Below are 21,129 nucleotides of genomic sequence, written 5' to 3' on the forward strand. Positions count from 1 at the left end.
ATATTGCTTGCTTTCTCAGTCAGTGAGGGAGGGGTAGGAGGAAGGGAGAGAATTCAGAACTCAAAATTTAAAAAGAAAAGAATGTTAAAAATAGATAATAAATTTTATAATATTTTTAAAAAGAGAGAGAAAATGTCAATAATGCAGATCATACTTTATTGTGTGCCACACATATATAGACTTGTATAATATATATTATATATAGTATATTATACAAATCTATATTTAGACTTTTTTTTTATTTTTATACTTTGGAGAGCCAGTTGCTAAACATTTGCCAGCACATCACTCCTTGGCTTCCATCCTTCTTCATTCCTGGGACAGGGGGTAGTAAACAACGCCTGGATGGCTGGAGATCATCCGAGACTGACAGGTGAGTGATTAAATAGAATTCCAAAGTTCAAAGCATCCCACCTCATCCCCAAATTAGGACAAAATGATATGAAGGCAATGGGGCGTATTCCACAGAGCTATGGACTGGGAGTCAGAAGACCTGAGTTCAGATCCTACTCTGCCTCTCAGCTAGATGATAGAGACTCAGAGAGTTCACTCATCTGAAAAAAATGAGGGATAAGGAACAGCTAGGTGGTACAGTGAATAGAGCTCTGGCCTTGGAGTCAGAAGGACTTGAGTTCAAATCCAGCCTCAGACACTTAACACTTACTAGCGTAACCGTGGGCAAGTCACTTAACTCCGACTGCCTCACCAAAAAAAAAAAAAAAAGAAAAAAATTAGGGATAACATCAACTGCCTCATTTACCTCAGAGGGTTGTAAGGACCAAATGTAACAGATGTAAAGGGGAACAGACACCGGGCTTAGGATTTCCTTGGCATAGGGAACTCCCTAATGTGGACAGACTCTCTAACACAAAGGTTAGCATCTTCATGGCCTTAGTGTACTAGAATACCAAGAAGTTATAGGACTTACCCAGGGTCACACAGCCAGAGAAAGGACTTGAACCTAGAACCTAGGTCTTCCTGGATCCAAACCCAACTTTCTAAATACTCCTCTGTGTGTGTATTTGTATACACACACACACACACACACACACACACACATATACACACATGTATTTATTCATCTCTGGACTCATATACTTACTAATTGTATGGCTCTGGGCAAGTCATGTAATCTCTGACTGCCTCAGTTTCCTCATCTGCAAAAGGGAAATGGGACAAGGGAATACATTTCCTCATCTGTAAAAATGGGGATAATAACAGCACCTACCTCCCAGGGTTGTTGTGAGGATCCAATGAGATAATACTTGTAAAAGCCCTTAGCACAGTGCCTGGCATAAAGTAAGTGCCATATAAATGTTAGCTATTATTATTATTATTATTATTATTATTATTATTATTATTATTATTAATAAGTGCCTGCTACGAAACAGGCACTGTGCTAAGGGCTTTTACAAATATTATCTCATTGGATCCTCACAACAACCCTGGGAGGTAGGCTCAATTATTAATCCCATTTTACAATTAAGGCAAATAAGACAGATTGAGGTGAAGTGACTTGCCCAGGTTCACCCAGATTAGTAAACCTATGAGGCTGGATTTGAACTCGGGTCTTTCTGACTCTGGGCCCAGTGATCTACCAGTTGTAAAATGTGGACAATAAGCACCTACCTCCCAGGGTTATTGTGGGGATGAGACCAATTTTGTTAAGAGCGTTGCAAATCCTAAAGTGCTATACAAAAGGTTTTATTTCTGTTCTTATTAAATTATTACTACTATTTTCCAACAGTGTAGACTACGTCTTCTCACTCTATGGAATTCTTGCCCATATCCTCCCACAAAGTCTCCACGAAGGGTCTTCAAGATCATCTAGGTCTCTTGACATTACAGACACCAGTAAAGAATATGGTGCTCTCCGTCAGTTATCCACGGCCTCTTCTGGCAACGTATGTCTTCTGATGCCATCTTGCACAACTGTTTGCTGGTAAAATGCTACCATCTACTTGTCTCCTCCCTGGGCCTCTCCCTTGCTCTTTAGGCAACCCACCACTTAATTCTTTAGAGGGCAGTGATATTCCATGACTCACAGCCAAAGGGCATCATTGGAAGAAGCTTGGAATCATTAAAAACACTGAGTAATTTCCCAAACGCAATCCAGTACACTTTCTTCCTCCTGTCCGATTCTAGACCCAGGTCAGCCTCCATCAACAGAGTCTATACAAAGTACACGCTGGACAAATACGCCAAACTCCTTCGGGTGATTACAGACCTCACTTAGGCGGCTTTGCCACCTAAATTTGATTTATGCAAATTTGATTAATGCAATCAAACAGTTTCAAAACTGTGTGATTCATAGCTCCCTCTGCTCCCTTTTCCTCTACTCTGACAAAGTCACAGCTGGAGGCTGAGGGCCATTTTGCACTTTCTTTGTTTCTTGGGTTGCCATGACCGAACAATTCCCAGCTTGGCACCAAGCCTACAGGTGATAAGCCTCCGAGCTGGTCCCCAGATAAGAGACCTTGTGTGTCCCCTGGACCACATGTGAAACATTTCCATCTTGGCAAGACTGGTTAGAGCTTGGGCTCTGCAAGCAAAGCCTCCAATAATCCAGAGTCATCTCTACTGCAAAGATGAGGATTAGAGGATTTCTGCAGAATAGAGGCAGGTAGGAAGGAAGAATGCAGAGGGCCCTTCAGGAGGAATTTTATTTATATATAAAATATTATTATGTTATATATTAATATAGCATATCTATTTAAATGTCATATTGACCATTTTATTAAATGTATATTTACATAAAATATTTTAATATATTATTATTATATTCCACCATAATTCTCCTCTGATGTGTTATCACACACATGATATGAAGGTGAAACTGGGTTCTCCAAGACCAAACAGGTCAGCAGAAAACAATCTCCAGCAAGTCTTACCAAGCTTAGCCAGTAAGGTTTCAGCAGCAGGGTAGGTATACGTGCTAGCTGAGTAAGTACAGAGAGGCTAGGCTCATCTCCACTAAGCTGATCACCAGGTGACCATGGCGACCTCATCAACATTACCATCTCATGACTATCACCATTATTCCAAGGCAGGCTCTACTGTCCCAGAGTTGTAGCAGGAACCCTATATCCTAACCACCCTCCCTCAAGCTGGAACCCACAGGATGGATCTTGCCTCTACTTGGGATGGGGCTGGTGGATTCCACCATCAAGCCAGAATGTGGTACTTCTTGAATCCCTGGAGTTCAAACTCAAAACTGCCTCTTTGGATGCCCCGGGCTATGAAGAAGAGAGTGGCTTCCCCAAGAGCTGGGGCTGGGCTATCCCCAACCACCCCCACTGTCCTGAGGTTATCCTCAGGGCCCCACCACCCCCTCCCCACCCAGGGCCAGACTGTGCTCACCTGGTAATTCATGATTGCCCGGAGACACATGATGCACACGTGTACATCGTCCTTCTGGCTGACGATACGGGAGTTCCTCAGTGTCTTCCGGCTGTGAGCTGGGTTTAGCCTAGGCCATAGAAGACAGTTAGAGCCCAGAATATCCTTGGGATGCCCTCCTCCTGGTCCTGCTATTGTCCAGAAGGAACCAAACTTTCAGGGCACTCTAGGACTGTGATGCCCTCCTTCCTTCCACCAATTACCAGCCAGCCACAGCCCTATAATGCCAGACCTAATTAGGGCCCCTAAGGGCTTCACCGGCCCCCGGAAAAGGACAGATGATACAGGTTTCCCTCTTTTGCTCTGACATATGTCAAACTATCTTCTGGGGGAGATCTTGTTCAACTCTAGGAAGAAGGGATTAGCTCTGAAGACAATTTATGCTAATAGATCATAAACTCCTGGAAAGCAGAGACTATGTTAACTTTTATCTTTATCCCTCCCAGCATCTAGCCCAGGTAAAACAAAGAACATAGAGCAGGTGTGTAATAACTGCTTCTTGAAGTGCTGGTTGGTGACTTAGACTCTTCCTATACTTTGGCTTACAAATGAGGAGGTGGCGGGATGAGAGGAAAGGCTATGGTATTTGGTGTCTGGGGCCCTGGATTTGGATACAGATTCTGCTACTTAATACCTGACTAACCTTGGGCAAATCAGCTTCCCCTGACTGGGCCTCAGTTTCCTTATCTGTAAAACAAGGGGGAGTTGACTAGATGATCCTTAAGGTTCCTTCCCAGTCTCAGTCAATGATTCTAGGATGTAAACACCTGAACAAATTTATGTCCTGCTTGCGTGTGTGTGTGTGTGTGTGCGTGCGTGTGTGTGTGTGTGTGTGTGTGTGTGTGTGTACTTGTGTAGCTACCTGACCCCAAAAGCCTCCTGGAGGCAAGACATAGGCCTGGCTGATCTGCCCTTCACAGTTCCCAGCCGAGCATGATGCCAAAGGACCTTGGTGCTTAAGCAAGATTTTGGCGGACACCAATGGTCAATTCCTGGGGACCTCTGGCATTACAGATATAAATGGAATAAGGTTTGCCTCTTTCTAAAGCAAGAGGACTTTGAGCTGAGCATCCATGTGAGTCTGGCCACCTGGGCCCAAGTGGTGATGGAGAACTGGGGATCAACAGAGGATTTAGCCCCCAAACAGGCTGAAAGGACAGTCTTTCCTCCTCCCTAGGGCCAGCAGAAGCAATGACCCTGGTGGCAATGCTCCCAGATTTGGGGTTGGAGGGCAGCCAAACTACAGCCTTCCAACAACGCTAAAAAGATGGCAGCTCCTATTTCCCTCCCTTCAGCCTAGAACTGGCCCCCAGGGAACAGAGATGGGACCCAAGCATGCACCCCAATTCTGCCAGAACATTACATACCGAGGAGAAGGGGGACATCTAGAGACAGCAGGAGAAAAGAAAGAGGTAAGAAGAGGTAAGAAGAGTGTCTCAGTAGAAATTTCCCTTTGTCGCTTAAGCAGCTAGGTGGTGCAGTGGATTAGAGTGCAGGGCTTAGAGTCAAGACCCGAGTTCAAATCCTACCTCAAACACTTACTAGCTGTATGGGCAAGTCACAATCTCTCTGTGCCTCAGTTCCCCCATCTATAAAATGGGGGGGATTAGACTTGATGGCTTCTAAGGTCCTATCTATGATTCTTGGGCATAGGACAGCTCTCCACTACCAGGCAGAACTAACCACTGTTGCCAGTTCTCCCTTGGTGGTTTTTCTTCCCAGTGCCCAGCAGCCAATAGCTTATTATTCCACATCCATTCCTTGCAGTGCTCCTCCTGCGGTCCCCCAGGCCCTTTCCAGCAATGTCCCAAAGTTCACCTCCTTCCCAATCTACCCACAGAGCACCGAGGGGTTTCTGCCTCCCTCCCAAGAGTCACCAGCCTAGGCAAGGATACCACCTGGGCACCTCCTGGAAATGAGCTCAGCCCCTACGCCACCTCCAAGGCCCTCCAAACATTCCCAGGACAGCATGAGGAAGAAGAACAGAGTCCTTTCTACCTGACAGTCAGGTGGCGGCCCCTGCCCTGGGATAGGGAGGAGGAGGAGGAGGAAGAAGGTGGAGAGCCCTTGCCGAGATCTTCAACTGACTGGTCCAGAGGCTTGCTCTTCTCTGGGCTGGGGGTGCCATTATCTGTGCTCTCCATGTCATACCTGCGGGGGCAGATGGATTGGTGGGCTACGGACCCAACCTGGCAAGAGCAATGGTGACAGCCTGAAGAGGCGGGAGCCAGGAGAGAAGCGGCGGTGATCAGGGAAAGTCCTCCCAAGGTTAATGAGGGAAAGAAGAGCATAGAACAATTAGGGGCACAGATCAGCAGAGAAGAGACAGGCTGGGAGGATGACTTCAGACAACAGAGACATCTATCAGCTCCCCACCCCTGCAAAAGGTACGTGGCACTTGGCTGGATATGGGAAAGAGGAAGGAGAGGAAGCATTTCTATAGCACCTGCTGGGTGCCAGGCACTGTGCTAAGCACTTCACAAATATTATCTCGTTGATCCTCACAACGACCCTGAAAGGTAAGTGCTGTTACTATCCCCTTTATTACAGTTAAGCAAACACATGACTGGCACGGGGTCATAGAGCTGTTAATGTCTAGAGCTAGATTTGAACTCAGGTCTTCCTGACTCCAGGCCCAGCGCTCTATTCACTATGCCACCTAGCTGATGATGACGATGATGGTAACTAACATTTATACAGCAACTATTATGTACTAGGCACTATGCCTAGCACTCCACAAACACTATCTCATTTGATTCTCACAACAACTTGGGAAGTAGGTGCTATTTTTATCCCCTTTTTACAGCTGAGGAAACTGAAGTGAACAGAGGTTAAGTAACCTGCCCAGGGTCACACAGCTGGTAAGCGTCTGAGGCTGGACTTGAACTCAGATCTGCCTGACTGCAGGCCCAGCGCTCCATCCACTATGCCACCCAGTACGGAGACTACAAAGAAAAATAAGATCGTAGGCACTAGATAGAGATGGAAGGAACCTTAGAGATCATCAGTCCAGCTCATCCATTTTTACAGATGAAGAAACTGAGGCCCAAAGACAGAAGTGGGGGCATGCCTGATAGTAATATATTTTGTATTTTATTTGTCTTTTGAGTAAGTATTGTCCTTACCTCCAAGCCCCAATGGAATGTAAGCTCTTTGAGGGCAGAGACTATTTTGTTGTGTCTATGTATCTCCAATACCTTGCACAGTACCTGGCACATAGTAGAAGCGTAATGAATGCTTGAAGAAAAGAGAGGAGGAGGGAAGGAACAGCTCTGGGCTTTGAACTAAGGTCCTCTAACTATAAATTTGGTGCTCTCACCATCAAGTCTCAACACCACAGTACCACCCTGAGCCTGGCTTTGTCTTATGTCTTGCCATTGCTATTTCTCACACCACCCAAGAAGACAGCCCTCGGTTTCGTGAGACTACACGGAGTACATATATGTGTTAAGGGAGTAGGAGTTGGGGGAGAAGGCCAAAAGAACCAGAGTCAGGCTACTGCGCCAGGAATGACTTGACCACTAGCCCAGGGATGGAGGTGAGGGGAAGGAGGGTATAATGTCAGGTCTGTTCATCTACCTTCAAGACTTCCTGGGTGGGGAGAAAAGAGGCAAAAATAGGATGAAGGGAAAGAGGGGACCCTTGGGGTGATCTTACGTGACTGAACACTGGGCAAAGGCCAGGTACTCCAGCAGCACGTCCAAGCCCTGGTTCTCTTCATTTAGGAACTCTTGTACCCACCTATTGGAGAAAGGACATAGAAGGGGAGAGGCAACTTCCTCCAAGGCCCAAAGGAGAAGACGTTGCTACTGTCACTCCTTCTTCTATCCCAAACGTAGGGGCACGGTGAGGGAGGAGGAGGCAGATAAGAAAGTGAACAGCTCAGCTCCAGTGCCATCTTCCAGGCTCCCCTAGGGAAACCTCCCAGGCACCAGGCACACCCTGGCATTGGCTCACTAGACAGCAGCTTCCGGGCACTAGCTGTGGTCCATGCCGGGAAGTTCAGAGCACAGAGTCTACTACCACCTCTGCTTGGCATGGGGGTGGTCCAGATAGATGGGGAAGAGAAAGAGCCCACTGCCATCTCCTGCTGGAAGAAAAGGGGGGGAGGGAAGGCAGCCCCCAAGTCTGTGCCAGGGTATGGAATGTACAGTAGACTTTAGGTCAGAGGTTCTTAACCAAGGGTCTGAGAATTTGTTTTCAAAAACATTTTGATAATTGTATTTAGTTATATTTATTTTGTATTTCATTGTCTTTATTTTTATAGTTGTATTTCAATATAACTGGTTTCTTTTGTAATCTTAGGTATTTTATTTTGCACATTTAAAAACATTATTCTGAGATGGAGTTCACAGGCTTCACCGGACTGCCAAAGAGATCTACGATACACAGAAATAGTTAAGAACCCCTGTTTTAAATGGATATAATGTCTCCCCCTCCCTTCAGTATAGAGATACCTCAGCTCCCTGAAACAAAGCCCAGATGGGAAGCTAGAGCTCTGACTATGGTAAGAAAGGAAGAATAAGGGTCCCCAGAGACTTGCACCCTAGCTTAGGGGCCACCCACATCTGCTACGACACAGGAAGTCTGGGGGCCCTCACTCACCCAATGTGGTTGGTCCTCAGTGAAATCTCCAGCTCCCGCAAGACCTGTGTGGACTCCTGAACACGCCTCTTAAACTATGAGCCAAATGCAGAAGAAGCCTGGTAGGTAGGAACCCCAGGCCTGCCCATCCTGCCTGTTTTCAGGGCTCACCCAGGTCCCCTCTATGGCAGCCAGGAAAGCACACACACACACACACACACACACACACACACACACACACAGTGGGCACACCCTTTTCATGGTCCTGCCTCCCTCTCCTCCCCATCTTCTTGCATCTGCTGGGACACTAACCACAGCTTTGAGCAGGCTCAGATGCTCCTATTCACACCAATCTATCCAGGGTACTCTCTAGCTTGGACATACATGCACATGTCCCCACATACATACTCTATTCCTGGTGCCCAAGGTGTGAAAGGTGCAAGGGAAGAGATAAGCAAGACAATATAAGAGGAGGAAGATACCCCCAGGTTTGTCATCCAGTCAGCTGTCACCTTTCTGCTGACTCCACCCGTCTCCAGGTAGCTCTTAAGTTTTTGGATATAGGCAGCTGGGGGGTTCTTGACTTGAAACCGCTCCTGGGAGGTGGGGAAAGAGAAAGGTGGAGAGACTCTGAGTGCTTCCATTGCCCAGCTATACATCTGCCTTCTCCAACACACAGGACAGAAGACACCTGGAGGCCCCAGGCACAAATGGGGAGATCAGACCAAAGATGGCAGAGGGGGAAAAAACAGGGGCATAGGAGCACAAGGTTTGAGCTAAATGAACCTCAGGGATCACTCTGGCCAACTGTCTCATTTTACAGATGAGGGAACTGAGACTCAGAAAAGCCAAGTGATTTGCCAAGGAAAAGTAGAAGAAAAAAAACTCCACTTAAAACAAGAAGAAGAGAGGATCTGATATCAAAGGAAATGGGTTCAAATCCTAGTACTGTCATTTACTATCTGTGTGACCTCGGACAAGTGACTTAAGTTTCTGGGCCTCAGTTTCCCCATCTGTAAAAGGAGAAGATTGGACCAGATGACCACAAAGATAGCTGGCAGCTCTAAGTCAGGCAGGTGGGTAGCAAACCTAGATAAAGTGCTGGACTTGGAGTCTAGAAAATGGAGTCTGAATCCTGCCTCAGCCATGTACTAGCTGTGTGACAGTGGGCAAGTCTTTGTCTCATCTATAAAACGGGAATGATAATGGCATCTCCTTCCTAGGACTGTCATGAGCATCAAATGAGATACCTTAATGTTGCTGCTGTTCAGTCATTTTTCAGTCATGTCTGACTCTTCCTGACCCCATTTGGGGTTTTCTTGGCAAAGATGCTAGAGTGGTTCACATTTCCTTCTCTCAGCTCATTTTTTTACAGATGAGGAAACTGAGACAAACAAGGTGAAGTGACTTGTCTAGGGTCACACAGCTAGTACGATCTAAAGACCCAGCACTGTATCCACTGTGCCACCAACCTGCCTGCCAACCTTAAAGCATTACATAAATGCTAGCTATTAATTAAAACTGGGCCCATGAACACATAGATGGGATTTGAACCCGGGTTTTCTGGCTTTGAATATGAGGCTAGCTAGTCATAATCTATTCAGGGCTGTGAGGAACCTTAGATCTGTCATCTAATCCAGCCCCCTCACCACCTCCCAACCACCACATGTGAAGGAAACGAAACTGGGAAGGGAAAAAGAGGAAAGAGGGCGTCCAGATGTGCCGGGACTGAAAAAGGCAGGCTCAACAGGACACGGAGAGAGGAAGGACCGTCATCTTTGACCATCAGTCCCTCCTCTGATAAACAGAAAGGAAGGAAGCCAGACTCAAGACCATCTATTTGTGTATGTCTCAACTTCTTATCTGGTAGAAGTCGCTGTGATATTGAACTATATGTTGAGTAACCATTCTTCACAAAAATCTCTAATATTTAGTTCCCCCTGCCCTCCCTCACCCGTCCCTGGCACGCAGCACTACCGGATGGCTCTCTTTCCAATTTGGCCCTTTCCCCTAGCACTTAGACTGAGTTAAGAATGTTAAAAAAAAATACTCATAAGGGACCAGTGAAGTGTAGTAAAGAGAATCTTGGTTTCGAATGTCAGAGTTCTCATCTATTAAAGGGGAATAACAATACTTATACTACTTACTTCATGTGATGACTGTGGGGAAGTGCTTGGGCTTCCCCCACCACCACCACCACCACTGCCCCCCCCACGACTCATATTATATTCATAGATATATTTGCATATGTATCTCCCCATACATGCGAGATGTATGCATGGATGTATAGGGTACTGTTTAGTTGAAAGGGATGAATACTAAATCCATGCTCAAAAGCCTCCAGCTCCATGGCCTAGCCCCTAACACATCTCTCAACTTTAGCCTCTGACCACACCCTCAGTCCCCAAGAAAGACCCAAAGGCCTTGCCTTGTGTTGACAGTGAAACACCACTAGATGGCTCTCCCGCCCCTTTCCAAGCTCTGCCCACGCTGCCACCTTGGGCAGTGGGCCCAGATGCCGTGCCCCTTCTCTGTCCAAGGGCAGCGCTCAGAGCCAAGGGAGGGAAGTTTTGGAGCCAACATTCTGAGACCACCGCCCTCGGTTCACCTTCCCAGTAGCCTAGCAGCGCCATTCTCATTCTCAAGGCTGGCGCTCCTGGTTGCCCTCTTCTTTCCAAAGCCTTCCACCCCCTCAAGCCATCTGCCCAGCCCAGGAGTGGCAGCTGCAGAGGTCTTAGTAGGCAGAAAGCACCACCCCCCTCAACACACACATACACACAAACACTAGCTGTCCTCCGGACCCCTGCCTAGCTATGTACTCTCATGTTAGAGCATGTTCCCAGGTCAGCAGACACCTGTCAGGAGGGGCACACACGGCTTATCTCTTTGTACCTATTAGAACACACTGACAGGTGCCAATACCTGCTTCTTTCTACCAAAACTGGCCCATGCCCAAGGTACCCTGAGTTGAAGTCAAAACCTTCTCCTCAGGACTCCTATGACATTCTCCACACCCTCAGCTTCTCCCCTCTCTCAATCTCTTTGATTCCAGCAGTGGGAGCCTTTGCAATGCCCCCAAATCTGTGGATCCTCATCCCTAGTCCTATCCCCAGTTCCTAGCTTAGTTCCCTGCTAACCATCCCTACCACCACACACACACACACACACACACACACACACACACATACACACACACACACACACACACAACACACACACACACACACACATACCCATGAGGATTCTCAGCAAAGCAGCTCTACTATCCCATTAGCAAGAGAGCCAGGACCCAACGCTGGGTCTCTGGGGAGGTTTCCTCACTCCTCCCTCCTCCTCCCTAGCTGCTTGCTGGGAGAGAAGGCTCCTCTATGTTTCTCCATCCCTTACTGCAGTGGTGAGGCTTTCTCTTTTCCCAGCCCCAGCCCCTCCCTCCTGGGCAGCTTCTAACAGCAGAGCTGATGGGCCAGGGCAGGGCAGGGAGAAAAGTAAGGGCATCTGGCAAATCTCAAACATGGGGGAAAGAACTAACCAGCTGTGTGTAGCAAATCACTCAATTTCTCTGGGCCAGAGTCTATCTGTAAAATGGGAACATAATCCTCCTGTACCACTTTCCAGGGACAGATGAGAAAACACATAAAGACAGGTTTCTTCTTTGGTGCTAAAACACAATATCAATTCAGGTGGTATAATGTTATTATTATGACATCAAAACACTTTAATAAAGAGCAATTATTATACTATAATATTTTCAAAGTTTATAAAACACTTCCCTTACAATGGCAGCTAGGTAGAAAAGTGGGTAGAGCTCTGGATATGAGTTCAAATCCAATCTGAGACACTTACTAGATGTGTGACCCTGGGCAAGTCACTCAACCAGTTTCTGCCTCGGTTTGCTCATCTGTAAAATGAGGATAATAACAGCACCTACTTTCCAGGATGGTTGTTAAGGATAAAATGGGATATTTTTAAGGTTCTTTGCAAATCTTAAAATGCTATATAAATGCTAGCACTCTCTGAAGCACATATCTTGAGATCAACAAAACAGAAATGACCCATAAGCACAAAAATATTTGCAGCACTTTTTTTTTTTTTGGTGAGGCAATAGGGGTTAAGTGACTTGCCCAGGGTCACACAGCTAATTAAGTATCAAGTGTCTGAGGCCAGACTCTTTTCTTAATAGTAGTCCTTTTCTTAGTGGCAAAAAGACCTGGCAAATAAGGGGATGCCTATCCGTTGAGGAATAACTAAACCAATTATGGTATAGAAATGTAAAGGAATACTACTTTACTATAAGAAATGACAAAAATGGACAGCTTAATAGAAAACTGGGAAGATCCGTATGAAATGATGCGGAGCGAAGTGAACATAGCTGAGAAAACAATTTGTGTAATAACAATAACATTATATTTTTTAAAAAGCAACTTTGGAAGACTTGAGAACTCTGATCAATGTACTGGCAAGCCACTAACCCAGACATCCACAGGTAAAACATGCTACCCACCTCCTGATGAGAATAGGCTACACATTTTTGGATGAGGCCAGTGAGGGAATTTGCTCGACTATGAATACTTGTTAAGGTTTAATTTTGTTTGTTTGTTTGTTTAATTGATGGGGGAGGAGCGGGGATGGCAGTAGGAGGGAGAGAGAATACTTGTTAATAAAGCAAATAGCTCCCCTCCCCCCCAAAAAAATAAAAACAACTACCTTGTGAAATTGGAAATATTCTTCTCCACATTTTACAAATGAAGAAGCTGAGACTCAGAAAGGTCAGAGGTGATGTGACCTATCCATGGTCATACAACTAGGAAGCAGCAGACATTTGAAGAGATCTGAACCCAAGTGTCCTGACTTCACATCCACTGTTCTTTTTCTAACACTACAGACCTTAAAGTCGCCCTCCCTTCCCCCTGCCCAGAGCCTTGGCTGGGAGAAGACTCTGTATTCAGCTGTGTAACCCCCAGGTGGGTGAAGGACATGTTCCCAGGGGTCAACGGTGACTCCGCAGGCTGAGAGTGGGCTGTGTCCACATGGTGGTGATCTGCCCTCTTTGGTAAGAACACAGAATATTGGAGTAATGTTTCTGGCTTTACTCTCAGAGCAGCCCTGAGCCCTTCAGATTAAGTGTTCTTTATCTAACCAGTCAGTGACTAAATTGGTGCTTTGTCCCTCGTGGGGAAAGTTGGGGGGGAATTCCTAAGAGCTGCATAAGTCACTCCACTCCAGGCTCTAAATCTAGGCCATAGCTCCTTCCCTCCTTCCCTCCTTCCCTACCCCTCCCACCCAGAATGTTATTTCCTCACAGTACCCTCACATCACACCAGCCGAAGGATTATGAGCAATCCCCGCCCTGCTGCTCCCCTCCCCCATTCCCCATACCTCCCCACTCTTTGCCCCCACGTCACCCACAGGAGGGTCCCACTTTGCTCTTACCTGGTCACAGATCAGCTCCCACTTTTTCTCATTGTCATATTGGCTCAGAAGTTGTATCTTGTCTGGGGGCAGGTTCATGCAGTTCTGCCAGGGGCAGAGAGACAAATGAACAAAGGTGTTAGTGTCTAGGTAACAGGAGGGATGGTGGGAACAAACAAGAGGAAGGTGGGCAAATACAGAGTCCCCCAAAGCCTGTGACAGATGATCCCACAGCAACAGAGCCCACGATGAAAAGTAGAAGCCCTGGGTTCCAAGGCTGGTTCTTCCAGCAGCTCCCTGAATGACCTTAGCCTGTTCTTTAACCTTCCTGGGCCCCAGTTTCTCCATCCCCCACATGGATTTGGCCTACTTTCCTCACTGACCTGGTGTGAGGATACAGCAGTGCAATGTACCGGGGACCCTCTACTTCCCTTGATAACCATGTCCATGGGCTGCCTAAACACACAACTGCTTCTTTGTGCAACCCCCCCCCATATATGCACAAACACTCTCCTTCAAAGGAACTTAACACCCAGCAAACTACTCTGTGGAGAAGGACTCAGGCTCCTCTTCTCCCTCCCTCAAATCCCAATGCTCCAGTGCGGGCCTTTTGGGGTCCCTTGATGGGTAGAGAGGAGCCACTTTGCTTGGAAAGTGGGAGAAACTCAAGTCTGGGTTGCTGGGGAAGGTGAGTCATGGTTTCTCATGTGGGAAGGGGACTTTGGAGAGGAAAGAACACACCCCACAGGAAATAAGACAAACCACCAGGGCCTGGGGTTTCAGCCTCTGGGGTTCTGCTCCTACCCCCTACCTGGGAATTCCCTTGGAAATCTGAGTCTTAGAAAAAGAGATCAACCTGTCTCTCTCTTACCCACCTTCCACGACCCTCAATGGAATAAATCTGCAAGCTCACCTTACACTGTTCTGGTCCTAACCATAGGGACCCCCTCTTTTGCCCAAGGTAGCTGCGTCATATAAGGACCAGAGGGTGGAGAACTCTGGGGGTCCCAAAAGCTTTTTAATAGATCTGAGGGCCAAGTTCATTCTACAAGGGTCAAACAGAAACTTAAGACTCCTAATATGACATCCCTAGAGAACTCCAGATCATTAGTCTCTCTCTCTCTCTCTCTCTCTCTCTCTCTCTCTCTCTCTCTCTCTCTCTCTCTCTCTCTCTCTCTCGTCTCTCTCTCTCCCTGTCTCTCTGTCTCTCTCTCTCTCCCTCTCTCTCTGTCTCTCTCTCTCTCTGTCTCTCTCTCTCTCCCTCTCTCTCTGTCTCTCTCTGTCTCTCTCTCTCTCTCCCTCTCTGTCTCTCTCTCTCTGTCTCTCTCTCTCTCTGTCTCTCTCTCTCTCTGTCTCTCTCTCTCTGTCTCTCTCTCTTCCTCTCTCTCTCTCTCTGTCTCTCTCTCTGTCTCTCTCTCTCTTCCTCTCTCTCTCTCTCTCTCTCTCTCTCTCTCTCTCTCTCTCTCTCTCTCTCTCTCTCTCTCTCTCTCTCTCCCCCCCCACCTCCTCTCTCCTTCTCTGCTCCCTAATCCCCCACTCCTCTCACCTCCCTTTGATCACGAACACTAAGTCCCCTTCACTTACATATGCACCTACCAACCCATTCACATACATACATATACACATCCCCTTTGCTTACATACATCTCCCATACACACCTTTTCATTTAATATAGTGCAGAGAGATCTAACTTGGAGTCAAGAACACCTGATTTCAAATCCCAACTCAGACTCTACCTGTGGGACCCTGAGCAATCACTTAACCTCAGTTTCCTCATCTGTAAAATTGGAGTAAGGGGTTAATAATAATAGCACCCACTTCTTAGGGTTGTGGTGAGGAACCCATATGGCTAAATGTCAACTCCCTTGCAAACTTTTAAAGTTTTATATAACTGTTGGCTGTTATTGTTGTCATTATTATACAAACACTATCACACATACTCCCACATATTAATTCTCTTGAACACACCCACATACACAATGATGTCTTCATATAGACACACCTACACACACAATGTTCTCATATACACCTCCCCAACACACACACGCACACTAATGTTCTAATATATACCCCCTGGAACACGAATGTTTTCACATACCCCAACTTATATGCCCCATAAGTGTTCCCACACACTCAAATATTCCAAAGTTTTCATGAATACAAATTTTATTATATTCTCCCACACATATGCCCTCCTCACTTGATCTCCCTCTAACTCAGGAATAAGTTTTTATATCTCTACCCCTTTGATAGTCTGAGTGAAGACTCTACTCAGACCTCTTCTCTGAAGAATGTTTTTAAATAATTGAAAGAAATGCTCAATTTTCTAAATAAATGCTAAAATGCTAAATAAATGAAAATAAAAGTAATTTCTTTTAAATTTTGGCCCATCCAAGTTCATGGACTCAGTAAAAACTATCCATAGACCCTAGCCTTAGAGAGATGTAAAGAGACCCCTTTTGGGCCTCTGTGACTCCCAAGCCAACATGTTAGCTCATCATAGGAGGGAGAGTCTAGGCCACACCTTCCCACAGAGCTTCCCTCCTCAGACGGCCCCCTTCCAGGAAGGCCAGGTTGGGTATACCCAAAACCAAAGTATGGACCTGGGGAACCTCTGAATGTTAGAGGATGTCAGACCTCACCCCCAAATCACTGCCGTGTAGACTGTCCTCCAGGTAACAAGAAATGAAGTGCTCAGAGCCACCATTTCCTAACCTCTGGTCCTGCCCACCCCCACAGGAAATGTGGTAACCGTTCCAGGCCTGATGGCCTGTTGCCCACAGACAGACCAGGGCCAAGTTGAGGAAGATAGTGGGGGAACATCTTCCCTCTCCCCGAGTTATGAAACAGGAAACAACTTCTATCTCCTCTCTGCTCCCCTCACCATGCAATCATCAAAAGGAATAGGCCAAGTCTGATCAAAGGGCAATGGGACTGGTGTACCGCTCAAAGGGTTTGGTTGAGGACCAATATATGCCTCTTGTTTGGGTGGGTTCTGAGCAAGGGATCCATCCACTGAAGGTACAACAGTTCCTTAGATGTTCTGAGCCAACAAATCACCCGCTTGGTTTGAGTATTACAAAACGCAATTCCTCAAGCACATTTCTGCCTAGACCTACCTCACCACCCAAGACAACGCAAGATGTTTATATGTGTCTATCTCATTTCACTGGTAAGACAGAGGTGTCAGAGAGAGAAGTCACAGGTAGGAGAAGAACCAGAGATAAACAGACAGAGACTGGGAAAGAGGAGCCAGAGGCAGAGAGAATTGGGAAGGAGAGGAGTGGGAGACAGAGATGAGAGGGAAAAGACAGAGACAGACATATACCCCCGCCCCAGCACCTTGCACAAGTAAGGGACAAAGACAGAAGAACTAGATAAGAAAAATGGGGGAGTGAGCTGGACTCAGAGAAGAAGAGAAAGATGCAAAGAGAACAGAGGCAGAGATTGGGAAAGAGTGAAATGGAGAAGAGAGACAGGGATAAGGGGAAAGATGGAGGAGGATACCTAGATACCTTTGACAGAATCTGTGAAGCCAGTGGGGGAAATCAGCACAACAGGAGAGGGTGTACAGCCACAGAGTCCAGAAGCCATGGAGCAAATAGGACAGGGAGGCCCAGAGCCTTGAGGTGGGGATGGGGAGACATGGAAAGAAAAGGGAATCAGCTTCCCACTGGAATCTTTTCCCATTGGCCTCTCCATCTTCCTCAGCCCTAGCGACCAAAAATGCTTCTAGAAAATGACTATGCCTTTTTTGGGGGGAGGGGGAACAGGGAGGTAGAGAGAGACACACAGTACCTGCGGGGGAGGGGGTATTCCCAGGAGTCGACGGGATTATCAGAAGTGGTCTAGTCCAATTGTTTCATTTTACAGTTGTAGAAAAAGGGCTAGAGGGACAAAGTGACCTACTAACTTGCCCAAGGTCACAATAAGAAATGGTGGAGTTGGAATTTGAACCCAGGACTTTTGACTCCAGAACCAACACTCTTTCCAGTGTACCAGGAAACATCCAGAGGAGGCAGTTCCAGCCCTATCAGATAGTGCAGTCCAATGGATAATGGGAGGTGTTCAAGTGAGCAAAGCCTAGTGGGACACCTGGGTTTCTCCTAGCTCATCCCTGACACTTATATTAGTACCAAGCGAAGGGAGAAATCAGGGAGAGCTCAGGCAGTACCTGATCCCCTTCCCCAAAAATCAGTCATCTCCCCCCCCCCTCCATCAAGTCAGGAGTTGGGGTGGGGGGAGAAGAGGCGTACATACGACAGCCTGCCAGCCAAGCTAAATTTAGGCTCAGGCATCAGAAATAACTCTAATGGAGCCAAGTGCTAATTAGCAGCTGCTGCCCTGGTGTGCCCATAGCTACAATGGGGCATCTCACAGGGAAGGGGGCTGCCTCTACACTGATTGGGGGAGGGGGGGCCAGCAGTGCACCCTGGGGGCATAACAGGAAAGGAAAAGGGGGCATAAGCCAGAGATAGCTCAGCATACAGATAGTGGCTGGCTGTGTCAGCCAGCATAGTGAGGTCAGGGGAGGAATAGGGAGAAGAAGGTCAACACTACTTGGGCATCCATGCCTGGCTGGCACTGTCCTCTTGCCTGCCACCGCCCTCCCCTCATAGCTTCTGAACACCAGGGACAGGTGCACCCTGGCGCTCAGCTGGGAGGGGCAGACCCCACTTCCTGGGCAGGGAATAGAATGAACAGTTGTCTAGTAGAGGGGGGAGGGAGACACTGGGCACGGCAGGGGAGCCAGGGAGATGAGTATGTATGATGAGAAAAGAAAGAAGTGGACATCACAAGTGGAAAATGGCCGTCACAGGAGGATACGTCCCCAGGAGAAAGGAGTGTATTTGGGAGCAGGAATGGGGTGTTAGGTTCTGTGAGCATAGTTTTTTCTTCCCACCCCCCTCTCCATTCAAGGGAATTCCATTAGGTTGGAGGGATAGAATATGGAAGAAAAAGAAAAAAAGCACCTGATGGTAAGACTTAATTTTAAAGTAGCTAAGGTTTATTTATCAAGCTTTCCTATTAAAGATCAGTTGAAAGAAATGGGAATGTTTAATCTGGAAAAGAGAAGACTTGGGGATGGGAGGTGGGGGGATGCAGGACATGGTAGCCATCTTCCAGTACTGAAAGGCTATCAATGAACCAGAGGGTCCAAACTTCTTTGGTTTGGCCTCAGAGGCTAGATCAAAGAACCCTGAATCTGCCTAATGTGGAATGGGCCGCTTTGAGGGGTAAAGGGTTAACAGCAAGAAGCTCGGCCAGGTAGGACAGCTTTGAAAGCTCCACGTTGAACTCAGTAGACACTTAAAAATAAAAATTAAAAAAAAGAAACCCAAGCTGTAGACACCTGTAGTTTCATGTACAGTTCTCCTTTTATGTGCTATTTACCATGTAGGCTGAAAATGCTCATTCTATTTGGAGTTGAAGTACAGGATAAAAATAAATTTTTAAAGATAAACGGGTTGTCCTTCATCAGAGATCCTCATGTAAAGACTAAATGGCCATTCAGTTAGTGATTAACAAGCATTTATTAAGCACTTACTGTGTGCCAAGCCCTATGCTAACCACTGGCGATACAAAGAAAAGCAAAAACATGGTTGCTCTCTGCCCTTAAGGAGCTCCCATTCTGAGGAGAGGTCAACATGCAAATGACTGCCTACATAAAAGATACACACTGGGAGATAATCTCAGAGGCAGAGCAATAGCATTAAGGGAGACTGGCAAAGGCCTTTGGCAGAAGGTGGGATCTGAGCTGAGGTTTGATTGAAGGTCAGAGGTGGAGATGAGGAAGAAGAGCATTCCAGGCAACAGTCAGTGAAAAGGCAAGGATGGAGGCAGGAGATATTCTACCTGGTGGGAGGACCTAGCCTTTAAGATGCAGTTAAGGTGTGTTTACAGGCAATTAGATGCCATAGTAGATACAGCACAGAGCCTGGAGACAGGAAGCCTCATCTTCCAGAGTTCAAATCTGGCCTTGCACACTTACTAGCTGTGTGACCCTGGGCAAGTCACTTACCCCTGTTTGCCTCAGTTTTCTCATCTGCAAAATGAGCTGGGGAAGGAAATGACAAACCACTCCAGTATCTCTGCCAAGAAAACCCCAAATGGGATCAGACTAAATAACAAGAAGAACTCATCTACATTACTGCCATCAGAAATGCTCTCATTTGGTTCCATCCACATCTCCCCAGGAGAGAGTCATCTTCTACCTCTACCAAAAACCTTGGGATAACTTCCCCTCCCTCCCCTTAGGCAAAATCAGGGGAACCAGGACTCAATTCCGCTGGTTCAGTTTCACTTTGAACTTGCATCACTTCTGGATTCCCTCCCTCCCACCCCCATCCCTCATAACGACCTGCCCCAGGCCTAGACTTCCCTAACCATTGATACTCCCCAATTTGCCTGGGGAAAATCAGATATGTACCTGGGCCATTCTTCTCTCTTAAAAAAAAAAACTCTCCCAACCTTAGGCCAATAAACATTTATTAAGTACCTACTATGTGCCAGGCACAGAGCTCAGCAACAGGGATACAAAGACCCCCCCCCCAAAAAGTCCCTTCTTTCAAGTAGGTCACAATCTAAGACCCAGAGCTCGCCATATTAACCTGCAGTTCCTAATGCCAGTTTTCGTACAGCCCTAAGGCAATTTCAAGAGGTTTTAATAAATTTCTTAAAAGAAAAATCTGAATCATTTTAATTTTTAAAAATAAGATATGCTGGTTGGTTTTATTTTTTTCTTCCTCTTTTTTTAAAAAAAAATATTTTGTTATATGGCATAGCTCTCTGGGACAAGGGAAGGATACGGGGGAAATTTAGGTGATGTGAAAATAAAAGATATCAATAAAATGTTTATTTTTAAAATAAAGTATGCCATTTACAGGCACATTTAGGAGGACACAGGGCAAAGGGAGAAGTCTTGTGAAATCAGACATTTCACAACTCCAAAAGGTCAGGACTGCTCCTAATGGGAGTTGATAACCACGTGCCAAGGAAGAGCAGGCCCTAATCCCAGCCGAGGTAGAGCCAGCAGGCACATGGAACGGCCCACGTCCATGCTGGCGCGGAGAGCCGAGGAGATCGAACACAAGCAGGAGCTAATGACAGAACCCTAGGGGGATGTGGGGATCAGGGGGAAGGGGGTGGGCAACAGACCCTCCTAGCCACACAAGGGGTCCCTCACAGACCCCCAAACCCCCTTGAAGATAACAGGCAAGCTGGGTACCCAACCGGCCCAAGATGTCAGCCACCCTTGGGACCAGGAACACCCTGCACAATTTCCTGCTGCCCCACCACCCATCGCCTCAAGCTTCCTGTTGTTGCCTACACCGAGTACTCATTCATCAGGGAACCTCCCACCCCCACCTCTCCTCTCAGGGGGAAGTGGTGGCCTCTCCCCCACCAGCCCCGCCAGACACACACATAGAGCTACCGTTAGCACGGTTACCCCACCCTCCCAAAGTGGAGATGCCTCCAGCGTGGGGCCCCTCCTGAGGTTTCCTGCTGACACAGTCATAACCAGGGGTTTGCTGTGTCTGGGTGCCCATCCCCAAGCTGGCAAAGGCAACTGGAGGTATCCAAGAACTGGGGATCTGGGGGCATCAGGACGGCAGGGTTCCTCTGAAAAACCTTGGTAGTGGTGGTATAGGTTGGTGGGCAGGGCCTCAGGGCTGCCTATATAACAGGGGTGGGGAACCTGGGCCTCAAGGTCACATGTGGCCCTCTAGGTCAAAT

At 47.1% G+C, this 21,129-nt stretch overlaps 1 protein-coding gene across 1 annotated transcript in view; it reads right to left on the bottom strand.

Moving 5' to 3' along the window:
• The window catches only part of FMNL1 (formin like 1), a 55,821-nt gene that overhangs the window by 23,165 nt on the left and 11,527 nt on the right, over window positions 1–21,129 (bottom strand). The window contains 6 exon segments of the mRNA XM_020997339.2: window positions 3,361–3,469; window positions 5,398–5,550; window positions 7,057–7,140; window positions 8,005–8,078; window positions 8,466–8,579; window positions 13,414–13,497. Coding sequence (XP_020852998.1) covers window positions 3,361–3,469; window positions 5,398–5,550; window positions 7,057–7,140; window positions 8,005–8,078; window positions 8,466–8,579; window positions 13,414–13,497 — 618 coding nt within the window.

This window comes from Phascolarctos cinereus, unplaced genomic scaffold, assembly GCF_003287225.1.
Source record: "Phascolarctos cinereus isolate Bilbo 61053 unplaced genomic scaffold, phaCin_HiC Scaffold_5;HRSCAF=322, whole genome shotgun sequence".
Classification (NCBI taxonomy): domain Eukaryota; kingdom Metazoa; phylum Chordata; class Mammalia; order Diprotodontia; family Phascolarctidae; genus Phascolarctos; species Phascolarctos cinereus.